The sequence below is a fragment of the Panthera tigris genome, chromosome A3, assembly GCF_018350195.1.
Source record: "Panthera tigris isolate Pti1 chromosome A3, P.tigris_Pti1_mat1.1, whole genome shotgun sequence".
Classification (NCBI taxonomy): Eukaryota; Metazoa; Chordata; class Mammalia; order Carnivora; family Felidae; genus Panthera; species Panthera tigris.
Genome location: NC_056662.1, coordinates 16,274,100 through 16,299,258, shown reverse-complemented (window position 1 = coordinate 16,299,258; position 25,159 = coordinate 16,274,100). Strand labels below are relative to the sequence as shown.

Genomic DNA, 25,159 nt, shown 5'->3' with positions numbered 1-25,159 from the left:
TCCAGGCAATACCCTTCCCACCTCACACAAGTACCGATCACATATGTGTGAAACCCAGACCTCACATTCTTGAACCAATTCCAGTCAGTGGGATGTTTTAGTAAAGAAGAAAACTTGTTTTGTAACCTACATAAAAATGAAACAAACTTTCTGTTAACGTGATGTTAAAATGGCTGGACAGAGTCTCACTAAATCTGATGGGAATGCTTAGGATGGTTTGAATTAAAATGTTAAGTTATGTGGGGGGCACCTGGGTGGCTCAGTCAGTTGAGCGTCTGACTTCGGCTCAGGTCATGATCTCCCATGCCTGAGTTTGAGCCCTGCATCTGGCTCTGTGCTGATAGCTCAGAGCCTAGAGCCTGCTTTAGATTCTGTCTCCCTCTCTCTCTGCCCCTCCCCTGCTCTCTCTCAAAAAAACAAACAAAAAAAGGCATTAAAAAAAATCAAAACATATATATGTGTGTGTGTGTGTGTGTGTGTATATATATATATGTATATATATATATACATATATATATATATACACGTTATCTGGTATATGTAAAATCCACTTGGAAGCCACCTGAAAAAGTGGGATTCATCCTCCAGCTGAAACTCAGGATTGTTTTTTTTAAACCAGATTTTGGAAGGAATCTTGGGATGGCCAACCAGAAATACAGGATATATAGCACGTACAAAATAGTTTCAGGGTTGCTGCCAGGGAGGGGGGCAGTGCGAAGAGATCATATCCATCCAGAAGATTTGAAACTGAGGTATGAGATCCACATTACAACTGACTGAAACATGCCTCACGTGTTAAAATGCCAGAGCTGGAGAAGATGCACGCTAGTTTCAAACGTTACACCCCCTCCTTCCACTGAAGCAGCCCGCTCCCTGCTGCTGCCTACCTGAGGAACACGAAGGTAACACAGCCTCCAGGAGCCAAGCGCCAGCAGGGGTGTTTTGGTGATGGTTAATGATTCTCTCAAACAATACAGGGCAGGCCAGCTAGTTTATTCATATTGAATCTAAACCTTAGGTCTCTGGCTTAACAATAACATTAACAAACCTTGAAAGACACAATCAACTTGTGTTAACTCAGAGATGGTTTAAACCAGTCATATAAATTCTAAGATTCTGGGCTGGCGACTACAGCATGACGAATGTTCGGTCCCGTTACGAAACGTTTCATTTTCCTTGGCTAAAAAATCTTAAACAGATCTGAAAAATGCACTGCTTTACAAAGGCCTTTACCATATAACCACTGCTACCAGTCAAGCAATTACGGTTTCTTCAACTCCCAGAAACTTTTCTAAATGGGAGGGGTTTTCCTTTGATCTGCTCGCCTTGGTGCGTATGTAAGAATGCAGGGAGTAAGTTTAAAGAATGAAGATGAACTGAGATGCCAAGAAAAGTTTTTATTGCAAGCACAGTGAGCAGAAGGAGACGTCTTCTCACACAACGTGGCCACAAGGTCTGCCATTAACTAAATCTCTCTGACAACCCTTCATTGGTTTAAAGCATATTAATGAGCTTCTTGCTATCAGGTGTACATCATTTCTGCCATGTGGGACATTTTCTTGGGAATATACAAGTAATATTCCATGTAGCCTGACAAGTCCTCAATGGTCACATCATCCACATAGACTCGAGCTTGCTCAGAACAGGAGCGGGGGGAGCCAGACAGAGTTCTGGTGTGGAGCGACTGAGAGTAGTCCTCAAGCATGGATCTTCGTTCTGGGGCCAAGGGAGGGACACTCTGCAGGCCTGAAAAGGAATAAACTTCCATGTCCTGCCATCTCTTACACTGGCACTCCTTGCCTAAGCATGCACATGGCTTGCCCTGGTTTAGCTTGGAAACGGATTGAAAGTCAGAGAGATCATTGGCCTTGAGACTTGCTTGGGAGACTTGGGTAGCATCAGAGGAGTCTTCCTTCTTACTCTCTGATGGGAGCCTGGGAACTGAAGTTCTCAAAGGCTCAGCAACTGCCCCTGTATGATTAGTATCGAGAGAAGTAGAGCATTCTCCTGCATTGAACTCTTTAGGGGTGGAAATTCCCAGCCCACTGCTGCTATCAGGGGAGTCAGTCTGGCTTTTGTGCTTGAGCTGGCTGCTGGAAGCAGAAGCTATTGTACTGCAATGTATAAACTTTGGAGGATGAAGGACAGGAGACTTAGAACGTCGACGGCGCTGGGTCCTCACTGCTCCTCGTGAAGACTTCCTTGAAGACCTAAGAGGAAAACAACGCACAAGATGTTGGGATACACAGCTCCCCTAAACAGATTCTTTGCGATAGCTGGAAATTTACCTCCTCTCCTCTGGAGTCTAGGGTCATAAGTTTCCCCCAAAGAGACATGCTTACCTCCATCTTCAAGCTGCCTAAGTCGGCATCTCAAAAACTTCAACATCTCCCTATTAGCAAGCTAGCTACAGAAATAGGAGAGGTAAAGGGTAGTTTTTAATTGCATTTCTTGGGCCAAACACTGGGTGCAGAACACCTGCCCTGTCCCAACCCTTGGCCTGGGAACCTTTGGCCACTGGGTCTGGGAAAGCACCCTGCACCAAACCACTAGATGCTGTAAAGTCCAAGCTCTATGCCGTGAACGTAGCAGCTTCCGGACCACTGTGTGAGGCTGATGGTGCAAATGGCCACTGTGTCATGACTACCAAACAGAGCAGCAGATTTAGGATTCATTTTTTTTTTTAATGTTTTTATTTATTTTTGAGACAGAGAGAGATAGAGCATGAGCAGGGGAGGGGCAGAGAGAGAGGGAGACACAGAATCTGAAACAGACTCCAGGCTCTGAGCGGTCAGCACAGAGCCCGACACGGGGCTCGAACTCACAAACCGTGAGATCATGACCTGGGCCAAAGTCGAATGCTTAACAGGCTGAGCCACCCAGACGCCCCTTTATTTTTCTTTTAAGAGAGAAAGAGAGAGGGAGAGAGGATCCCAAGCAGGCTCCATGCTCAGCATAGAGCCTGACACGGGGCTCAGTCCCATGTCCCTGGGATCATGACCTGAGTGGAAATCAAGAATCTGACGCTCAACAAACTGAGCCACCCAGGTGACCCAGGATTCGTTTCTATCGCTAGTAACAGCTGACAAACAGATTTAGACTCCCTCAAGTTTTCAGGTAGTGGGAATTATCAGACATTCTATATAACTTTTAATAAAATATTTAAATAAGAGAACTGAGCAAAGGCAAAAAAAAAAAAAAAAAAAAAGAGAGAGAGAGAGAGAGACTCAAAACCGCCAAGCAAAACTGAAAACAGAACCAAAAAGAACTTTAAGAAATAAAAAAACTGTATTTGAAATTAAACTAACTGGATGGGCCAAGCAGTAGAATACATAGAGCTAAGGAAAGAAACAGCGAACTGGAAGATAAATCTGAATTATTCGTAACAGGACTGAACCAACTGTGGTCTGCGGGTCAAATCTGGCCCCCAGCTGACTCACACTGTGAGCCACGGAGACCGGGCAGGGACACACTCCACCCTGTCCTCTGCTCCCTGTGCCTGCCTTCCCGGCCAGGAGAGCTGTCACACCACTGCCTGGTCCCACGCTGGCCGCCATCTACATGCTGGGGCTCTGCTGTCAGTAACTGCTGGGCCCTGAGAGGTGGAATCTCAGTTCCAGTCTGGCTTGTGCTGGGCTCTCTGGAGGAAAGAGGGGCATGCTGGAATCCGGGTACCACTGGGGCACAGGATAAAACTGACTCCGGTATTGCCAGGCTAGTCATTTCATGCGGACACTAAGCAACTGAACACAAAGTATGTCCACCAGCCAGAACAGTGTGCAACAGGCAAATGGGGCAGGGCAGGAATTTTCTCACTTATATAAGTACCTACGTAGTATCCTTAGATCTCACCTCTTGGCCTCCAAAACCTGAAATATTTACTATCTGGTGCTTTACAAAAAAAGTTTGCCTACCCCTGACATGAGAGGTAGTAGAGGCTTGAAGACTTGGAAAAATGTAAAAGAAGTTAAAGAGATATGTAAGGGGTGCCTGGGTGGCTCAGTCATTTAAGCATCCGACTCTTGGTTTAGGTTCAGGTCATGATCTCACTATTTGTGAGTTCAAGCTCCACCCACATCAGGCTCTGTGTTGGCAATGCAGGGCCTGCTTGGGATTCTCTCTGTCTCCCTCTCTCTCTGCCCCTCCCCCACTTGCGCTATCTCTGCCTCTCTCAAAATAAATAAATAAACTTTAAAAAAAAAAAGAGAGAGAGAACTATTGGGACCTCATCAAAATATAAAGCTTCTGCACTGCAAAGGAAACAATCAACAAAACTAAAAGGCAACCGACAGAATGGGAGAAAATATTTACAAATGACATATCGGATAAAGGGTTAGTATCCAAAATCTATAAAGAACTGACCAAACGCAACACCCAAAAAACAAATAATCCAGTGAAGAAATGGGCATAAGACACTTTTCCAAAGAAGACATCCAGATGGCCAACAGACACATGAAAAGATGCTCAACATCACTCATCATCAGGGAAATACAAATCACAACCACAATGAGAGACCACTTCACACCGGTCGGAGTGACTAAAATGAACAACTTAGGAAACTATAGATGCTGGCGAGGATGTGGAGAAACTGGAACCCTCTTGCACTGTTGGTGGGAATGCAAACTGGTGCAGCCGCTCTAGAAAAGTGTGGAGGTTCCTCAAAAAATTAAAAATAGCACAACCCAGCAATAGCACTACTAGGAATTTATCCAAAGGATACAGGAGTGCTGATTCATACGGGCACATGTACCCCTTGTTTATAGCAGCGCTTTCAACAATAGCCAAATCGTGGAAAGAGCCCAAATGTCCATCAACTGATGAACAGATAAAGAAGATGTGGTTTATATATACAATGGAATACAGGTCGGCAATGAGAAAGAATGAAATCCTGCCATTTGCAACAACGTGGATGGAACTAGAGGGTATTATGCTAAGTGAAGTCAGGCAGGAAAAGACACAGATCATGTTTTCACTCATATGTGGAACTTGAGAAACTTAACAGAAGACCATGGGGGAAGGGAGAGGGGAAAAATAGTTACAAACAAAGAGGGAAGCAAACCATAAGAGACTCTTAGATACAAAGAACAAACTGAGGGTTGATGGAGGGACAGGAGGGAGGAATGGGTGACAGGCACTGAAGAGAGCACTTTTGGGATGAGCACTGGGTGTTGTATGTAAGTGATGAATCATGGGAATCTACCCCCAAAACCAAGAGTACACTGTATATACACTGTATGTTAGCTAACTTGACAATAAATTATATATTAAAAAAAAGAGAGAGAGGGGCGCCTGGGTGGCTCAGTTGGTTGGGCGTCCGACTTCAGCTCAGGTCACGATCTCGCGGTCCGTGAGTTCGAGCCCCGCGTCAGGCTCTGGGCTGATGGCTCAGAGCCTGGAGCCTGCTTCCGATTCTGTGTCTCCCTCTCTCCCTGCCCCTCCCCTGTTCATGCTCTGTCTCTCTGTCTCAAAAATAAATAAAAAATGTTAAAAATAAAAAAAAATAAAATAAAATAAAAAGAAGAGAAAGAGAGAGAGATGTAAGATAGAACAAGAAGTCTGGAGTCTCTGAAGGTAAGAAGACAAAGCATGGGAGACAAGTGATTTTTGAAGAGATAATGGCTGAGAAATTTTCTGAATTGATGAAAGAAGAGATCTACAGATACAGGCAGCACCCTGAAACAGGACAAATAAAGAGCAATCCACATCTAGACACACTGTAACAAAACTGTAGACTCTCCAAAACTGTAACATTTTAAAAGCAGCCAGAGACTAGACAGATTATTTCCAGAAAGAACAATAGTAAGACTGAAAGTAGACTTTTCAACATCAACAATGAAGCCAGAAGACAAGGAATATCTTCCAGTGCTAAGAAAAAATAACTCAGAACTACAGCTTCAGCAAATCAGGTGTGTCTTTCAAGAACAAGGATGAAAAAAAGATATTCTCAGATAAATCAAAGCAAGGTATATTTACCAATAGAACTTGATGTTATACAACAGGGAAGAAGGGTGAGGGGGACACCATTCAAATTTATTCTATGGGTAGTTCTATAAGAGGCCCTATTTACTAACAGACCTTTGCTAAAGGAATTTCTGAAGGAAATACTTCAAAAGAAAGGCACCCTGTATGGAAGGTCTGAGTTACAAGAATGGTGAGCAAAGAAACTGTAAATGAGATAAAACTAAGCAAACACTGCTTATTTAAATAATAAAACCTAATTTGTGAGATTAAAAAGAAGCAAGAAAACTAAAATATTGGGAAACTACACATGGACATCAGGAGGTCAAAGTGAAAAGATTACAAGGAGGAGGATTAAAATACAGTTGGACCCTTGAATAAGACAGGTCTGAATTCCATGGACTCACTTATACATGGATTTGTTACAGTACTTGTAAATGTATTTTTTATTCCTCATGATTTTCTTAGTAACATTTTGTTTTCTCTAGCTTACTTTAAGAATGCACTATATAATACATAAAACATCCAAAATATGTGTTAGTTGACTATGTTATCTGTAAGGCTTTGGGTCAACAGTGGGCTATTAGTAAAGTCTGGGGGAGTCAGAAGTGATACATGGATTTTTGACCTGCAGAGAGATTGGTGCCCCAACCCCCATGCTGTTCAAGGGTCACTGTAATAACTTTTGTCTTTGTTAAGCATGTATGGTGGAATTTCAAGGCGAATTACTAAAAGAATAGAAACACAGCATATAATTTGTAAGCCAGTAGAAGGAAAAGTGGTAGAGGGGGAAAAAAACACACGCATTTCAAACAATTTTTTAAAAGGTGAGGAGAAGAGGGAAGGTATAGCAAGAGTAAAAAACTAACAAACAAACAAAAACAGAGAGCAGGACAAACAGCATAAAGTAAAATGGCAGAAACAAGTCTAAATTTATCAACAATCAAAATAAATAAATGCACTGAACTCAGCAGTTAAAAAGATTATCAGATTGAATAAAACAAAACAAAATAAGCCATATGTATATGAGACACACACATCTAAAATTTTAAAACACATAGTGGTTGAAAATAAAAGATTAAAAAAAGATGCAACACGCAAATACCAACCAAAATATGACTGGATTAACTATATTAATTCTGGACAAAATAGACTTTAAACAAAAGCCATTAGGAGGAATTAAGAATGTCACTATATAATTAAAAATCTCAATTCATCAGGAAAGAAAACATTCTAAGCTGGTATGAACCTACACTGTAAAAACCTAACAAAACAGCTTCAAGATACATAAAGCAAAAATACAGAATTTAAGGGGAAAATAGACAAATTCACTCCCATGGGGAAGATTTCAACATATATGTCTCAATTACTGATAGACTGAAAAAAAAACTATTGAAAAAAAATTACTGGAAAAAGATTCAAATACATTTAAAAGCTTGATTTAATGGACATAAAGAAAACCCAAGAATGATGACAGAAGACCCATTCTACTCAAATACACATAGGACATTTAAAAAAACTGACTATGGACCAAGCCATATAGCAAGTCTCAGCAAATTCTCCATTAAGAACAGCTCTTCTCTAATCACTGGGTCTTGGGTTCTGTATCTAACATACTCTTTTCTGGATATTCAGGGAAGAAAGTCCAATACTAATTTAAAGTATTTGGGATCGGGGTGCCTGAATGGCCCAGTCGGTTAAGCATCTGACTGGCTCAGGTCATGATCTCGTGGTTGGGGAGTCTGAACTCGGTGTTGGACTCTGTGCAGTTTGGGGCCTGGAGCCTGCTTCGGATTCTGGGTCTCCCTCTGTCTCTCTTCCCCTCCCCAGGTCACACTCTGTCTCTGTCTCTCTCTCTCAAAAATAAACCAACATTAAACTTAGAAAATAAATAAAATAAAGGATTTGGAACAAACGCCATCTGCAGTAAGACGCTCTCACCCATGCCAACTGTCTTTCGATGCACATGTGGTTTTCAGTTTGGCATCATCTGCTGCTGTTCTGACCGATGCTCTGGCATTTGTGCCTTCTCCAACAGACAGAGATGCTATGGACCTGAAGAAGAGAACAAAGTTTACCGTTTACAAAAAACCGAAAGGAGGAGAACTTACTGCTCTCACCAACTTAAACACAACTTGTATTAATACCTTTCTTCCTTCTCATTTGGGTTTCTCAAAACAGTGCTGCTTTTATAGCAAATTTTCCTCTAAAACCAAATTTAGGGGATGCCTAAAAGCCCACGGTTGCAAAATCACAAACCAAATAGTAATTCCTAAGTATGACTAGCAACAGGATATAAACAGACTTTTAGGCTGTTTATCTGGGGCAGATAAGGCCTTATGTCCACAGAGAATGCTCATGACACTGACCACTTATTGTAGGTAGAGGCCAATCAGAGCCAGGAAAACTAAGCTGAGGGGCAAAACCTTCAGGGGACTAACTTAAAAATGAGTATTTTTTACAACCAATAAACTTGAAATATTACTGACAGTTCAATCTTTGCAGTTTAAAACTACACAAGTAATATGGGTTCCCAGTAAAGAAGATGAAAAATTTTGAAAGAAAAGAATACCTATAATCTCACAACCCAGAGATTAAAATTTTGGTATAAATCCTTCCAGACCTTTTCAATGCACACACACACATACACGCTGGGCTCCTGCTACACATGCTGTGGTAGTAATAAAAATCCTTTAGAAGGAAATATTAATCTACTAAAGTAAAAAGATGTCCACTGAAATAATCTAAAATAAAAAGGAACTAGGAATAACTTAAATTCCCAGTAGAAAATAGAAAATACTACATTATATAAGTGATGACACATCTATTCAACGGAATATTAGGAATTTTAAAAAATTAGGTGTACAAAGAACTTCTAATGACAGGAGAACGCTAATAACATTCAGAGAAAATAGCGTAGATAAACAACTATACGTATATTATGATCTCAACTATGTAAATATACTGTATGATATTACATACTGATGGTCTAGATGTTAACAGCATTAATGTAAACTGTGATTTTTACTTCCTTTTTGTTTTTGTGAATTTTTGTAATAGAATGCGTTATTTTATAATCAGATAAAAAAGATTATGTTGTTTTATAATATATATATAGAAATTTGTCCTGATAAAACAAATACCATTGGGAATCAAAACCTGTTGAACAGGATAGTGCTAAATTCCTGGCAAGGCTTGGGTAGTTTATGAGTCAGGACCTCAGATGTCCCATTTGTAAATCAGCAACAATATGAAACAACTAGAAACATATGATACATTACACAAGTCCTATTCTGCTTAGTCATGGTAATGACTCACCCCTTCTACTCTTATTTGATTTTCTCAAATGTTCTCCATCGCTCCTTCCCTTTCTGTAATTTTACTCCAGGCAGATCACACACTACAAAGATACAATATTTGACCACAGGCTTGAAGACAGATATCTTCAAAGGTTTTTGTTGTTTTTTTTTTTTTTTTTTTAAATGTTCCATGTCCCAGGTAATTTTTAGGGGTAGTGAAATAGCTTAATTTTATGTTCTAACTTCCTAAAACACCAGGAAAGAAATCTGTGTATGAAGAGTAACTCATATGAATTGATACATTAAGGGATTTATAAGTATATGTGTGTGTGTACATTACCAGCATTATTCCTATACCAGATATCACAAAGGAACGTGACCATAATCTGGAACTCCGTGTTCCTCTGCTTTTTGTTTCCCAAAATGACTTAAAAGGTACTGTTCAATTTTAATGGCAGATGACCATATCGGAAAAGCTACTGGGTGGAGAAAGAGATTTATCTGAAGTGTCAGGGAAGCAAATGTGAGCACCTTTAGCAGTTCTTGTGCAAATCCATTAGCACAAATCTTCTCACCTGGCAGGCCAAACCCAAAACAAATGGTATTAGCAGTAAGCAAACAGCTCTAACAACAACTATTTCATTTTTACTGTGTGCCAAGTACTGTATACAACTCTTCATGTTGTCTTCAAAGCAGCATATAAAGGAAGGGTTAAAAGCACCGGTTCTGGAGACAAACTGTCTGGGTTCAAATCCTGACTCTACCACTTCTCACCAAAGTGACCTGTGGCAAGTGACCTATCATCTATAGCTCATCAGTAACCTGGAATAAGAGCAGTATCCATCTTCTAAGTCCGTAGTGAGGATTAAGTAACGTGCACAGATGCTTAAACCAGTGTCTAGGGCACAGTAGGTGAGTGATAAATCCCAGTGATTATTACTTGTTGGGAAGTGTTCTACTCTCAGCTTCCAGTGTTTATTTTCCATTGTGAAAAGAAATATTCCTTATCTATCAAAGATTTGAGATTTTTTTTCTGGCCTGGGGTGAAGAATGGGGATGAAAAGAGTCTGGCACAGAACATTTTGCAAAGAGTGAAATATTAACATTCAGACAGCAGCTGGTCTGCAGGTGCTCTAATTAGTTTGGCCAAAGGGTCCGAGATTATTGATCTCAGTGACAGAACCCTAATGAATAGAGGTTTCCATAGTGATAGGCTCAGCAATCAGAGCCCATGAAATCAAGAATGTCTGCAGATTTCTATCGAGCCAATTCACTTTTAGGAAAAAAATATGGTGATTCCCTAGAGACGTATGAGGAAATTCCCGATGGGACACTGCTTGATAATTTTGATGAAAGACAGAGGTGGGGAACCCTCCTCAAAGCTAAGGGAAACCAAACACCCAACTTGGGAGTACAAATGAGCTGCTATTTTTTCAAAATTTAACATTAAGAGTTTCTTAAAAAAAAAAAAAAAAAGTTTCTTGTATAAGTAAAATAATGTTGTGCAAAATTAATTTGGTAGAATGTCACACCATTAATGTTTTTATCTTCTATGAATAATGAGAAATTTCAGAAGAAAACAAGATCTTCTTCAGAGGAAAAGGCTATTTAAACCTAGTAAACAATCCCCAAATAATATATTACATATTTAATTACCCTGAGGCATCCACTCTTAATTTCTTGAAAGCAGTCTGTAGACTCTCCTCCTCTCCATCCTTGGCTTCAGATTTCATTGTGAAAGTTTTTACGCTACTATGGATGTTGCTGTTAATACTAAAAAATAAAATAAAAATAAAATGAGCAAGATGAAAACAGGCAGGTTCAAAAGTATACCTTTTGTTAAAGTCTATATTCCTGATACTATTACTGCTCGTTGGGGGGGGGGGGGGGGGGGGGGGGAAGCAAATTTCTATTTCTAAAAGGAAAAGCTTCAGTGTAGACAACAGGGGACTGTAGGTTTTATTTGTTAATAAAAGAAAAATGAAATGATACAGAAACATATATTTATTAGAACAGATTTTTTTATTGTAGTTGACACGTTATATTAACAGTTTCAGGTGTACAACACAGTGATTCAACAATTCTGTATCTTACTCAATTATTATCATAGAATTTAAACTGTCCAAAAATACTTGATGCCAATATTCTATTACACAGTTTTGGAAACTACATCACCTGAAATCTGTTTAAGCACACTTTTTAACAGGAAAGTAAAAAATCTGGTTGCAGAGGTCTAGAAACCCACAAACAAAATGTCCTTTGCATCAGAAATACGGTAAAAGTGAAAACCTCAACCTATATAGCACTTCCGATTCTTTAAGATGATACTGAGTATTTGTGTAGTCCAACCCTAAGTATATCCCGTTAAGTGTAACTTCATGACACACAATAGCATTTCTCTAAAACAATACTGACCCAGACATCAATATTCACATTCATTTAAGTATCCATATTCAGATATCAAGATGTTACCATTGTGAAAGCAGCATTACAAATATGTTTCAATGATTACTGATTATTCCAGACTCTACCAATAAGGCTGATCCCTTCATTTTTATTAGCTTTGAAGCATTTTAATTATTACACAAGAGAAAATAAATGAACTATGCTTGCAACTCAAAGAGATAAATAGAACAAAGTTAGCCAAAAGATAAAGGTGGGAAATAAGTATATATAATAAAAATAATAATTTATATATATGTAATTATAATAAAAATAATTTATATATATAAATTTATATGTATATTTATATGTATACGCATGTATACATATAAATATATTTATACGTATACGTTATTTTTCTGATCTATATATATACACACATATATACACATATACACACACATATATATGTATATAAATTATTTTTCTGTAGAGGCACCATTAAATGACCTCCATTTAATCAACCAGTTTGATTAGTGAGAATTCTCCATTCTTCCACCTTGATTTTTATATTTAAAGAAAGAAAAGGGGAACAGGGCCCAACCAAAGCAATAAGAGACACAACAGAGAAGTCTGTTAATAAATCCTTCGAAATCTAGTTTCCTGACTTTTTCACTCAAGACAATTAGCTAATATCAAATCTGAACAAAAAAATAAACAAATTAGTATCTATGAACATACCACAAAGAATCAAAAAGAAAAAAAAAGGTAAAACGAAAAAAGAAGATTTGTGAATTAAAGGATTAACTTTACCTCTTCCTTATTTCTAACCTGCTAACCCCATCAAACCTCCCCCCACCCCCCCCCCCCCAACCTCCCTACGGCGCTCTCAGAAGGAGCAGTGCCTCTCTGTGGACCCTTGTAACTTCTCTGATTCCTTATCTGCTCATTTCTCAGGAGTGAGTTTGAGGTTATTGTGAGACCTCTAATATTCCAAAGGTCAGGGTGTCATAATATGTTTGATATAATGTAATCATGTAGTGCCAGTGGTAGAATAAAGAAGCAAGAGATTAAGACTATTCCTTTCATTTCACTTATTTACTTACATGTAGAAGAAAGTATTTTAGGCAGATCTCTCTGGCGTACATTGAAAAGTCTCCAAAGAATTCAGCTAGCTTTTACTGCAACTTCTTAAGTCAAAAAATTTAAACACACTCCCCACATATTTGGCTGATTTATTTAATCAGTATATGAACTTGAGGAAACATTATCAATTCCCTATTTCACTGGTTTCTAATTCTTTTGGATTTAGAGCAGGATCCTCCCCCAAATACGCAATAATATCCTACATATCTGGGGAGGGAGGTGAGCAAAGATCACAGATCCCAGTATTTTTGAAGCTCCACAGAACCTAAAAGAGTGCTACTGTAGATTGTAAACAAATTCTTCCTGCTGGCAGAACTAAATTAAAGTTTGGCTTATAGTTTTCCTCAATTATTTTATGACCAGTCAGTCAATGCTCAGACTATCGGCCCTGACAGAATCAAACAATCTGAGACAGTCTCCCCATCTCCTAAGACCCCACACAAAACCTCTTCTAGGACTCTCTGGAAATCAGTACACATCACATCTAAATATACACTGCTGAATTCCACAGGCAGAAATTTATTCTGTCCACAAATATTTACAGAATTCCCACCATGTGCTTTAACACCAGACTAGATGTTAAAACAGAAGGATAACCTGACACATAACAGGGCTGTGAACGCCATTCCTGTAAGGACTGGACTCTCATTCCTGCCCTAACATTGTGCTAAAAAGCTCTGCACCCAGATATGTAATTTTTAATTATATAGTGCTAACTTAATTGCACTGCAGGTGACCTCTAGATGTTAATACAAACTTAGTTAACATTCTTGTCGACACACTAAAAGATTTGAAAATCAAAATAAAAATTGGCTATAGACTAAAATTTTAGGAATGAAGCTCTAAGCTATTTCCAATATTCTGACTAGGCATCTTTTCCCTAAGTTATATTAACCCAGAGCAAAGGTGAGTCTTAGACATGATCTTAAGAGCTAAATCAGAGCATGTTTGTAATTACAAAAGGCTCATAATGCTCCTCTGTATTCCTAGCTTCCCATTCACTCAAAACTAACGCCGGGACACTTGTAATTGGTTTGGCCTTTTTTCATTAATATTAAATTTGTGAAGACATTCTTGCCGTTTTCACTGCGCTGACTTCTTGAAAACGGAACAATCCCCAAAGAGATCAAAGGCCTATTAGAAGTTACTTTGTATTGTTTTAAGTTAAATCACAAGGGGCAATTTAACTTTGCCTCGGATTTTCCCCATCCTTTCAAAAATGACAAAAATTTTCTAAGTTCCTCCATCAAAAGGGCAAATTCCTGGTTTTCTCTGACTTTCAACGAATAGCATGTGTCACAATCTTATTTACATCTTGTAGTTTTAACCAAGAACTCTTTGAACCTCAAGCCTAAGTCCAAACATCCAGGACCCTGAAAAGACCTGAGATCGATCAATAAAGGATCCCCGCGTAAGCGTGTCATCACAATGTTAAAGATTTAGAAACTTTCCCAGCCTCCGGGTAAGCGTGGAGTGCGGGAAATAAAATCCTGTACAGCAACTCCCTAAGACGCAAACAAGTCTTGGTAGAAACAATTGGCCCCCAGATCAAAACACACACCTCTCTCTACCCACTCTCTCACCCCCTACACTCTCGGTGCTAGAGTCAAAGCACGAGGTTAATTTTGTCTCCCTCCCCCCCGCCCCGAAACTGGGTCGGTCGCGATTAAACGCGATCTGGGGAAAGGTCAGAACTGGGGTGGAGGGGAGGCTCGGGAAGTGGGGAGCGAAGGCCCAAGCTATGTCCGCCCGGGATCTCCAGCTGGAAAGGTGCCCCTGCTGGATACTCCCCGAGCCAGGATGGGAGGCTGGAGTGGCGCCGAGGCGCAAGGGATGCAGGAGGAGGCGGGAGCTGAGCCGAAGAGTCAGCCAACGAGGCTGGGTCTCGGAAACAAGCAAGAAAGGGCGGGAAGGGGCAAAGGGCGGCCAAGGAAGGCGAAAAGGGGAAGCTACTGCCGGACGGGAGCGAGCGGAGGGGCGGGACGCTGCGGGGTCCACGGGGGCGCGGGAAGGGGAGAGACAGCGGAGCTCGAGCCGGGCCAGGCCGCGGCGGCCAAGGGGGCGCGGAGAGGCCCAGGCCCGGCCGGGCCCAGGCAGTCAGCGCCGGGGGACGACGCGACGAGAGGCGGGCGGGCCCAGAGGAAGCCGCCAGCGGCCAGGCCGGGCGGCCAGGGCGAAACGGGGTGCCGCGGCCCCTCCCGATCACCTCCAGGTACTCACCTCCTCGCAGCTGGGGCACTCCGGGGATCCACTCTGGTCGGTTCAGATCGTCTCTCCCGATCGCTGCGCCTGACTGACCCGGATCCAAACCCGCGGAGGGGGCAGCCCGCGCCTCCGGGGTCTCACTGCGCCTGCGTCACTCAGGCACACGCCCCGCCTCCAGTTCATGCCCCACCTAGCCTAGTGACTCGGCAGCGCGGTAGGCGGTGGCTGCGCAAGCGCGAGGCGGCGGCCTAGCCTCTCAAACACCTCGCACCCGCCCCTCTCGGAAGCACGTGCATCTACGTCATTTCCTGTTATTCTCTTCTCTGATTCCTCGGTCCTAGGAGGATTCGCTGGGGACCGCGTTTGGGGCGTGCCCGCTTCCTCCTCTCTGTCAGGTGAGTGAGTAGGCGCTGTTCTTCGCTGTCGCCCAGCAGCCTCACTTCCCGGGGTCTCCCTGCGCTTGGTGCTCGCCCTGGAGTCACGAAGGCAACGGAAATTCCGGTGCCTGAATCAGGGTGGGGAATCTTCGCGGCACCGGAGCCCCGCTGAGCTCTTGGCCTGAGTCTCCTTGGTGCTAAGGAACCGGACCGCCTGCGACATCTCCAGAGCTCAGACGACAACCCTCGTGTCCTGGACATCTTTCAAGGCCTGCAGAGATGAGGGGAGGTATCAGACACGGCCAGGGCTATGGATGTGAGGCTGGAATTGGAATGGCTCTCGTGCCCCTGTTGTTTGACTTGAAACATCTGCTTTTACCTGGCTTGGCCTCGGTTTCTCCAACTGTTAAGTGAGGAGGAAGTTAGACTATATATCAGCGAATCTCTCTCTCTCTCTCTCCCTCTCCCTCTCCCTCCCCCCCTCTCCCTTTCTCTCCCTCCCTCCCCCTCTCTCCCCCTCCCTCTTTCTCTCCCTCTTTTTCAGGCATGGACTCCTTTAAAAATCTGAGAACTCGACAGAGAAATGCACACATACACACACACAGACACTAAATTTTGCAAAAAGGTTTATAGGGCATTCACCCAAGTAAGTGATTTTTCAGGGATCTTTCCATTTGTATGACTCTGACAGTTGCTCAAATGAAAGGCAGAGAAGGGGTGATGTGTGCAACAGTTGCAACCACCCCCCGCCACCCCCCCCCCCCCCACCACAGGGACTGGTTCCACTGAAGCAGCTGTGCCTCTCTCATCACTCGCCATGGCACGGTTCCACGTCTGTATTTCCTTGGGCTTTGTGGAAAATATCGCTTTCCTGTATAAAATTGGCTAGAATTGGTTGTGGCCCAGCACTAGGGTGAGGGTTGTTACCTGAACCAAAATGGGACCCTTCCACCCCCGCCCACTGATACTTAGGTATAGTCACCTAAGTAGAGAGGCTGTGAGAAGTAGTTCAGCCACGGCCAGACTTTGGAATGCCTGATCCACGTCTAGGAATTGAATCGACAGGTCATTGTACAAGGTTGTTGAGCATAAAGTGTGTAGTGGGCCTTGGGTATAACATTTTAAATTCTCCTTGTTCATACCAAAAGTTTAATAATTGACAGGGGATGAAAAAACTTGCTAACTGTAAAGTTCCAACATCAGGTCTAATGATGCTGATAATAATGGCTCCCCTCTACCATGCAGCAGCCATGTGCATGTTCTCTCATTTAATATTCCTGGGATTGTATACATCTTACAGATGAGGATGCCTGGGACTCAGATCACTTGTTCTAGCTCCCCTTGTCCTGTCACCCAGTGCTAGAAGTAACTGAGTCAGGATTTAATATGTCTCAAAAGCCTGTCTGTATACTGCTGCCCCTTTTTCAACATCTCTTAGGAAAGAAGAAAGGAGGGGGGGAAATGTGGTGCATTTTTTTCTCAGAAGTTGTGAGGTGAGTTGCATCAAGGCTAAATATGTGGTATTAAGCCATCATACTTGAGGACAAGAACTGTGTCTAGGTCAGTAATGAATCTCCAAAGCCAAACACAATTCCTGAGGTTAGTATGTGCTAAATACAATTTTGGTGAATTCTTCCTTCTACCTTAGTTCCATCCATTATGGCATTAAATACTAACAACCAAAAAAGTTTCAAGTGCTTCATGTAAGCATAGCTCCATCATAAAGTCAGATGCTTTCTGAGAATGTGGCTCATTACTCAGGGAGTATTTGGAAGGTGAGAGCCTCTTGGGAATACCAAAGTCTGTTAACTCACACCACTTGCTATGGCCTGAAATCTCAAGTCATTACATACAGGCCTGACTCATTGTGTGGTACCTCATGACCGAATGAGAGAAGCTACGAAACATGTGATCGAGGAAACAAAAAGCCAGATATGCCTCCTGTTTTAGCAACACAGGGTCTTTCTAGCCATGGAGAAACCTCTGAGCTTATTTGCAGACTTTATGTGTATTTAAGAAATTGACTTGGTATTAATGTAACGCACATAGCAATGTCATTTAATCAGAAAGCTAGAGCAGCTACAAAATTCCTTTAGCAGGACTTCTTATTTCATGTATCTTCTAACTGATTGAATAGAGGAGACTTAATTTCATCAAATTATACTGCAAAAACAATCTGTCTACATAGCAAGATAGCTTTCAATTTTAAAAAATAACTTTGCGGGGGCGCCTGGGTGGCTCAGTCGGTTGAGCGTCTGACTTCGGCTCAGGTCACGATCTCGCGGTCCGTGAGTTCGAGCCCCGCGTCGGGCTCTGGGCTGATGGCTCAGAGCCTGGAGCCTGCTTCCGATTCTGTGTCTCCCTCTCTCCCTGCCCCTCCCCCGTTCATGCTTTGTCTCTCTCTGTCTCAAAAATAAATAAACGTTAAAAAAAAAAAATAACTTTGGGGGTGCCTGGATGGCTCAGTCTGTTAAGCATCCAACTCTTGATTTTGGCTCAGGTCATGATCTCATGGTCATGATAGCCTGCTTAGATTCTCCCCCACCCTCTCTTTTTCTCTCTCTGCCTATCCCTGTGTGTGCATGCACTTCCTCTCAAATAAATAAATAAATAAATAAATAAATAAATAAATAAATGACTTTGGAGAAGGTAAGTTCAAAACCTTAAAAAAAATTATTTTCTCAACAATGTGGCTGCCATCCTACCAGTTGGTAATCTGGAATCAGGGTCTGAAACATTTTATTTTGTTTTTTAAAAATTTTTTTAATGTTTATTTATTTTAGAGGCAGAGAGAGCACAAGTGGGGGAGGGGCAGAGAGAGAGGGAGACACAGAATCTGAAGCAGGCTCCAGGCTCTGAGCTGTCAGAACAGAGCCCGACGCGGGGCTCGAACCCACGAACCGTGAGGTCATGACCTGAGCTGAAGTCGGGCGCTCAACCGACTGAGCCACCCAGGCGCCCTGGTCTTAAACATTTTAAAGCTCAAATAAGTTTATTTGTTCCTTACCTTGATGTAATTTTTAAGATGACTTTGGAGTAGATGATGGTGATGATAATGATCATATGTATTCTGATTTACAAGGACTGTTTCATTTAAACTTCATAAGCAATTTGCAAAGCAGTTGCTATTTGTGTCCGCATTTTACAGCTGAGGAAACTTAACGATCAGAGCAGTTAGATAATTTGTCCAAGGTCACACAGCTTGTAAGTGGTAGAATTGTGATTCAAATCTAGGCCACCTGACTGTACACCCAACTTACTGATCACTGAGTTACACCACTTTTCTTAGCCTCAACCCATCTCCCCTTTATACACCCTAAGTAGATCAGGCATACTTACCTTCACCTAGAAAATACACTGGGCTTGAGGAAATTGGCTGCCCAGGGTCTGGGACTGTGCCAGCTACACTTGACTTGCCTGTCCTTGAACTCACCAGGCACATTTCCCTCTTAAGTGTTTTGTATTTGATGTTCCCTCTGCTTGGAACGTGGTTTACCCATAACTTTTCTCTTCATTCAAGTCTCTGCTCATATTAGTTCCCCAGCAGGACTTTCTTGGCTACCCCAGAATGCCTCTTCATTTGTATCCCTTCAGCTGGCTTTATTTTTCATTATAGCACCTAACACCTCCTGACGATATATATTCATTACCACTCCCCTCACTACAATAGAAGGGACCTGAGAACAGAGACTTTGTCTCTTTTGTTTATCACTGCTTTTGTCATTGAATCTAAGATGATCTTTCCCACAGTTTAGCACTCTAAAAATCTGGATGTGTCTTATAATTGACAGTTGTGACCTGATAGCATTTGGTTTTTTTTCTTAATTATACCTACAAAAGATAGTGAGGGTTTAAAATGACGGTGTCTTAGAGTTGATGAAAATACAGTGTATTCTCAGGGCCCAAACTCTTGCCTGGCACAGAGTTGGCACGCAGTAATTACTGGTCAAGTGAAATCATTGACTGCTCACTATGTGCCAGAAACTATTTAAATATTTTTAATCTCCCCCATCATGCTGTTATGAAATATTTCTGTTACCAAAGCAACTTGGTAGTGGGTAGTAAATATGTGGTGTCATTTTGGAAGTCTGGGAAAGAGAGCTGCATCCTGGTCTCTGCTGTGGGACTGCAGTATGTTACGTTTCCTTGTTTGTCCTCTGTCCCCACTCTTCTTTCACAGACTTTAGTGACTGCCTGCTGCTTGCCCAGTGCTGTGTATAAGCAGAGGCATAGGGTGCTGTGTGTAAGCAGAGGCACAGGGTGCTGCGTGGGCACCCAGAAGGGTTGCCTAGCCTGGTCTGGAGGTGCAGAGGGATGTCTCCAGGCTTCCTGGAGGAAGTTCTGTCTAAACTGGGTTCTGAAAGGCAGGCACTGACCTCGAATGTGAGAAGGGACTAGGATGAGAACGGAGAGCATCCAAGCCAACTCCAGGAGAGAATCGTGTTAAATAGCTTGCATTTTGTCCTTAAGCAAAGAAGTGATGTGCCAGTGAGCCATATATATCACTCTGGCAGCCTCTTAGAAAGCAGATGAGGAAGGAGGGGGATGTAAGGCCAGTTTGAAGACATTTGAAATAATGTAAATGAAGGCCAGAACTGGAACAGTGGCTAAAGTGGGGAGAAGCATCTAAGGAGCCCTGGCATTTAAAATTAGCACACTTGGCTGGGTATTCTGGTCAGAGAGCTGTCTGGCCTGAGTGAATGAGTGGCCAGTAGGTGGCACCATTCACCAGGGAGGGAGATCCATGAAGTCAGTAAGCTTGGGGAATGGGTGAATTTAGTTTTGGGCATAAGGGGTTTAACGTGCAGATCGAAAGCAGACCCATAACCAAGGGTCTTCATCTTAGAGGCCATGTCAAAGGGTTTATTTTCAGAATCGTGGAGACTATGGAAGAGAAGAGAAAGGACCACTTTATTTTAGAATGATTACTCTGGTTTCAGCCTGAATGGCACAGTGATCCCATCCTGAGTTGGCAGTGATCTCTAAAGAGCAGGTGGCTATAAGAATGGAGAGCATGTTAGCAGATTGAAAGTTGTATACGTTAGGCTTTGGTGAGAGATTAAATGTGAGCAAAAGTGGACAATGAAAAGCTGCTTTCTGGATTGAGCCACTGAGTGGGTATTATTGCCTATTTCTAATGTAATCCTACTGAATCCATTTGACGGGGAACAGATGAAAAACGATATTTAGATGGAGGATAATAATAAAAGCTAGTACTTTTACGGTCTGCAAACCCCGTCTGATCCTCCCAACAATCTTACGAGATTACCTTTATCATCTTCATTTTACAGATGAGGAAACTGAAAGCAAAGTACAGTAACTTGCCTGAGGTCACAAAGTTAGTACGTGCTGAGCTAGAATTTGAACCAAGGCAGTCTGGCTAAAGTCTGCTCTCACCACCTGACTGGAGTGAGATGCCTCTACATGAGGAGCTCCCTTTAGTCACACTGAACTTGAGAGATCTTGGGGCAGCCCTGTGGAGACCTGGGTTGGGGTGGAGACAGCCTGGACCTTGTGTTCTGAGTTTTGGATCCTGGCAATGTATTACTTAGGCAAAATAACAACCAAAAATGTAAAGAGCCCCTGCTCCAAGGCTGTTGAGCTAAGCATTTATGTAGGCGTTCATACTTTACCGCATCTGCCAATTGACTAGGCAATGGCAGGTTGAGTTTTTTAACTTAAGTCTTGATAAGTCTCCAACTTATTCTACATTTGAACTGTTGGATTATGGTTTCCTGGCTCCAAGAATTCTTTCCTTGCCCTGCATGGTCTCTTAACCAATCTTCCCTCTCAGGCATTGATGCATAGCTATAATTTGTCAAAATATTTCTTCATTCTCTGCTTATACTTTCATGAACATCTAGTTCTGCCTGAGGGAAAAAGAAAAGATTTCACTAGAAAGGTACACCTGTGTCCTGAGAAGCTTTGGATATGAGGTCTGTTTCTGTCTTGGCCCGTCTCTAGAGCCATGCCTTCCCCTTTTCTCTAAGACCGGTCCCTACTCTGACACCACTTTGCTTCCCATCTTGCCCCCGTTCTCAGGAGACTCAGTCCATTTTTCCATATATGCAAACACATACCGTGTCTTCCCCCATCCTTTAAAAAACAAAATCAATGGGAAAAAACCCACAAAACCCAAGCCCACAAAGGCCCCTACTACTCAGATACCCCCTAAGGCTCCTGTCCTATTCTCCCCCTTAGAACCATAGTCAGTATCCCTCCTTCTTCACTTCTCTCTCTCTTCAGCCCACTGCAGCCCGACTTCCATCCCTACTGAAACACTTCTTGCCAAGGTCATGAGTAACTTCTTCTTGCCGAAACTAGTGTCTCTTTCTCAGTTTTTAATGTTGCTTGAGTTCTGAACATTGTCTGACACTAGTCATGACCTCCCTCTTAACTCCACTTCCCTTCTAGCTTGTGTGGCCCTGCACCCAGGGCCATGCTCTTAGCTGCTCCTCCTGTGTCCAGCTGCTGGTCCTCAAGGGCCTCGCCCTGCCACCCTTCCCATCTCACATCCTTGTCATCCTGGGATGACGCTGTGACTCTCTTGGAGAGGCTACCAGAAAGCTCACTCTGCAAAAGGGAGTGCTGAACAACCAGGCTTTCTCAGACTGGAGACCAGAGCTTCTCCGGGTGCCAGGAGTTCACAGGCAGCCTCTCTGGGGCATCGTGTTCAGAGTGATTTGGTCCCACACATTTTTCATTCTTCTGTGTCCCCCTGTACAGTAGTCGGGTTCCTCGTTTGGCCCCTTAGCAGCATCACATTTTGCCTGCTGCTCCTTGGGTGCGAAACCACACAACTTCGTGTTTCATGCAGTGTCACCTTGCTCAGACTTCCATCCTCCCCCAGTCCTGGGGGGCTTCCCTCCCTTCTGGTTCATACACAGTTTTACACAAATATGCAGTATTTTAGAGTTTTCTTCCCTCCCTCTTCTCCTTCTGTTCCCCCCCCCCCCACACACACACACACAGAGTGGCATCTGGGCAGGAGAAGGGGGCAGCAGATGAGCTTTGTGGTTCAGATGCGTTCCCTCCCCTTTGCTGGTCTCCGCTGCCATGTGGCTGCCCTAGACTTGTCCCTAGGCATTATGGATTCTGGTGGGGCCCAAGATGGGGCTGGCCTGATTTCGTTTCTGAGCAAAATCATGGAAAGTGCTAGTGTTTGTAGTCATGAGGTCCTCGTGTGCCGCAGTTCTCACAACTTGTCTCCTGACCTTTCCTCGTCTGCTCTGCACGGCACTGGGACAGGTGTGCACTTCCAAGTCACTCACATGGCACACTGGTGAAAGGGAAGGGAGAACTGCTCTTGTCCACTACATCCTCTCCTGGGGCTACTTGTGTAGCCTGGGTGCCAACCTGGTGCCACGACCCGGCCAGCGTGGGTCTTCTCTGAGCTGCCTGTGCTTGCCCCTCGGCTGTGCTCAGAGAATGGGGCACCAGTGTCCTCCAAGCTTGTCTAGATGCTTCTAAGCCCCATGCAAGGGATCTGGCCTTAGAGAAAGGCGGACCAGAACACTTGTATCTGTTTCTTGTCCTCCTCTTTCTCCTGAGAAAGCCCAGAAGGCCTTTTATGGGAACTTCTCTTTAATCTTAGTGTGTCACCTCCACACTGTGACTTCTAGAAAGTCTATCCTCTCACCCTCAGTTTGTGCTCTTGATCTATAAAGAGTTTGGAAATTAAAAAACCCTTTTTCCTCCCCACAAAAGCCAGATTTTAAGACTCTTATCTCACTATGGACTCAAGAAAATGGAATTTCAGACTCAAAACCGAGCAATGGCTTCCCAAGCAGCAAAGGCCATTCACTAAATGGCTGGGGGCACTGCAGGCTTACTAGGAATCGTGAATTACCTGTAACAGAAGTACAGGTTTTGACCTCAAGAAAAGTTCTCCTTTAGCTTGATAGATGTGCCCACTTCTTGGATAGCCAGGCACTTTGATTTCCAGTCTCACCAGCACTACAGAGAACAGGTAGGGTACTTCTCCAAAGGAAAAGATGGGTTGTTCTTACCCAAAGAAAGGGATCGGGGGCAGGCGGACAGACAGTATATGTACAGGGAATCTACACAGACAGCCAGAATAAATACATATGTCATTCTGAACTAAGGAGAAGGGAGCAGGAGCCTGGGACTCCAGAAGAAAGGAATGCGTTTCCCAGAGTGATAAAGTAGATGTTGGTAATTAGACGTTTGTCCTGCCATGCAGATGGGTCACTCAGATAAAGTTTATCTCTGCTAATAACCCATATTCTGGGAAAGATCCCCAATTTAGATTCTTTTGTATAGTTAAAGGGAGGGGCAAAAGTTTCTCTTGAGCTCACAGGGTCTCTGTTGCCTTCAGCTCACAATAATCTTCATGTCAAAATGGCCATCTTGGGGCAACCTGCCCTTGGCCCCTGCACCCCTCACCACACTTCTGTGTCCCGTGTCCTGCTGGTTGTCTCTACATGGATGTTCCACAAAGCCTAGTGAAACGAGATGTGTTCAGAATCTAACAGGTTATCTTTCCCCCTGAGCCTAGTCTTCTGGCCTTTCCTGATCCCTTTCCCACTGTACTGGATCAAATTGGATCTGATTCACCACCTCCCATCCATCTGGCTCCTAAGTTATTTAATACCTTTTGTACTTTGGAAGTATTTTTAATGTATTTATACATTATTTTTTAATAAAGCATAATTTTCACAAAAGAAAAATGTACCTCTATAGAAAATTTGGAAAATATAAAGAAGAAAATTGTATGTCCTTCAGCCCCAGCACTTGGGGACGACCACTATGAGCATTTTTGTCGCGGGGCTGCAGAGTGCCTAAGAGCCAGACCAGCTCTGTTCACAATCTGGCTTCACCACCCCCACCCCTGTGTGTGGCCCTGGACATGCTGCCCAAGCCCCTGTGCTTCCATGTACTTTTCTGAAAAATGGGGATAATGATAGTACCCACTTTAGAAGGCTTGGAGAGAGTTGAGTGAATAACAGGCTAGGACACTGCCTGACTCATAGTACCTCGTAGCTGCTATTATTAATATTACTATTATTTTAAATGTATATATTTTAATTGCTGATAAACTGTATATACGGTTTAATATTCTGCTTCTTTTCATTATCTATTGTAAGCATTTTCCAGGTCACACATATTCCCCAGAAACATGACTTACATGACTGTATAATGGTCCATCACTTAAATACATTCATAATTTCCTCTGTAGTTGACCATTCCTCTATGTTTGGACAGTTGGTGTGTGTATGTTTGCTATAATAAAGAACTCTGATCTGAAAATCCTTGTTTATGTGTGTATGTACATATAAAAATGTTTACGTTTGTGTCTGTATCTACATCTGACCATAAGCCTGATTATTTTCTTAAAATAGGATTTTACACCTGAAGAAGGTATGGGCTATCTAAAGTCTCCAGTAATGTGCTTAGAAATTACATAAAGGCAAGGTTATCAACCACTCACACACTCAGGGCCCCCCTCACTACACCCCCTCCAGCATGAGATGAGCTCCTTTAAGTCTGCCCATTGTTGCTGCCATATTCTTCACAAGGCTTTGCCGCATTTCACTGGGATGGTAGGAAATGGAATTTTGCCCCATGTGCTTCTGCATACCTTACTTTTTATAATGTTAATAAATTGGGGTACCTGGGTGGCTCAGTAAGTTAAGCGTCTGACTTCGGCTCAGGTCATGATCTTGTGGTCCGTGAGTTCGAGCCCCGCATCGGGCTCTGTGCTGACAGCTCAGAGCCTGGAGCCTGCTTCTGATTCTGTGTCCCTCTCTCACTTTGCCCCTCCCCCACTCA

At 42.8% G+C, this 25,159-nt stretch overlaps 2 protein-coding genes across 2 annotated transcripts in view; one reads left to right on the top strand and one right to left on the bottom strand.

Annotated features, from left to right (window-relative positions):
• Positions 1-1,377: 1,377 nt before the first annotated feature.
• On the bottom strand, positions 1,378-15,163 carry OSER1 (oxidative stress responsive serine rich 1). Its single transcript, XM_042980343.1, has 4 exons — positions 15,006-15,163; positions 10,914-11,030; positions 7,900-8,013; positions 1,378-2,210 (listed from the first exon to the last, which is right to left on the bottom strand). Exons 2-4 carry the CDS (start codon positions 10,988-10,990, stop codon positions 1,523-1,525), a joined length of 879 nt encoding a protein of 292 aa, XP_042836277.1. The 5' UTR covers positions 10,991-11,030; positions 15,006-15,163; the 3' UTR covers positions 1,378-1,522.
• A 104-nt stretch (positions 15,164-15,267) lies between these two features.
• GDAP1L1 (ganglioside induced differentiation associated protein 1 like 1) overlaps positions 15,268-25,159 on the top strand; it is a 52,663-nt gene continuing 42,771 nt past the window's right edge. The window contains exon 1 of the transcript XR_006215429.1: positions 15,268-15,385. The gene's annotated coding sequence lies outside the window, so the exon portion shown is untranslated. The remainder of the gene's footprint in view (positions 15,386-25,159) is intronic.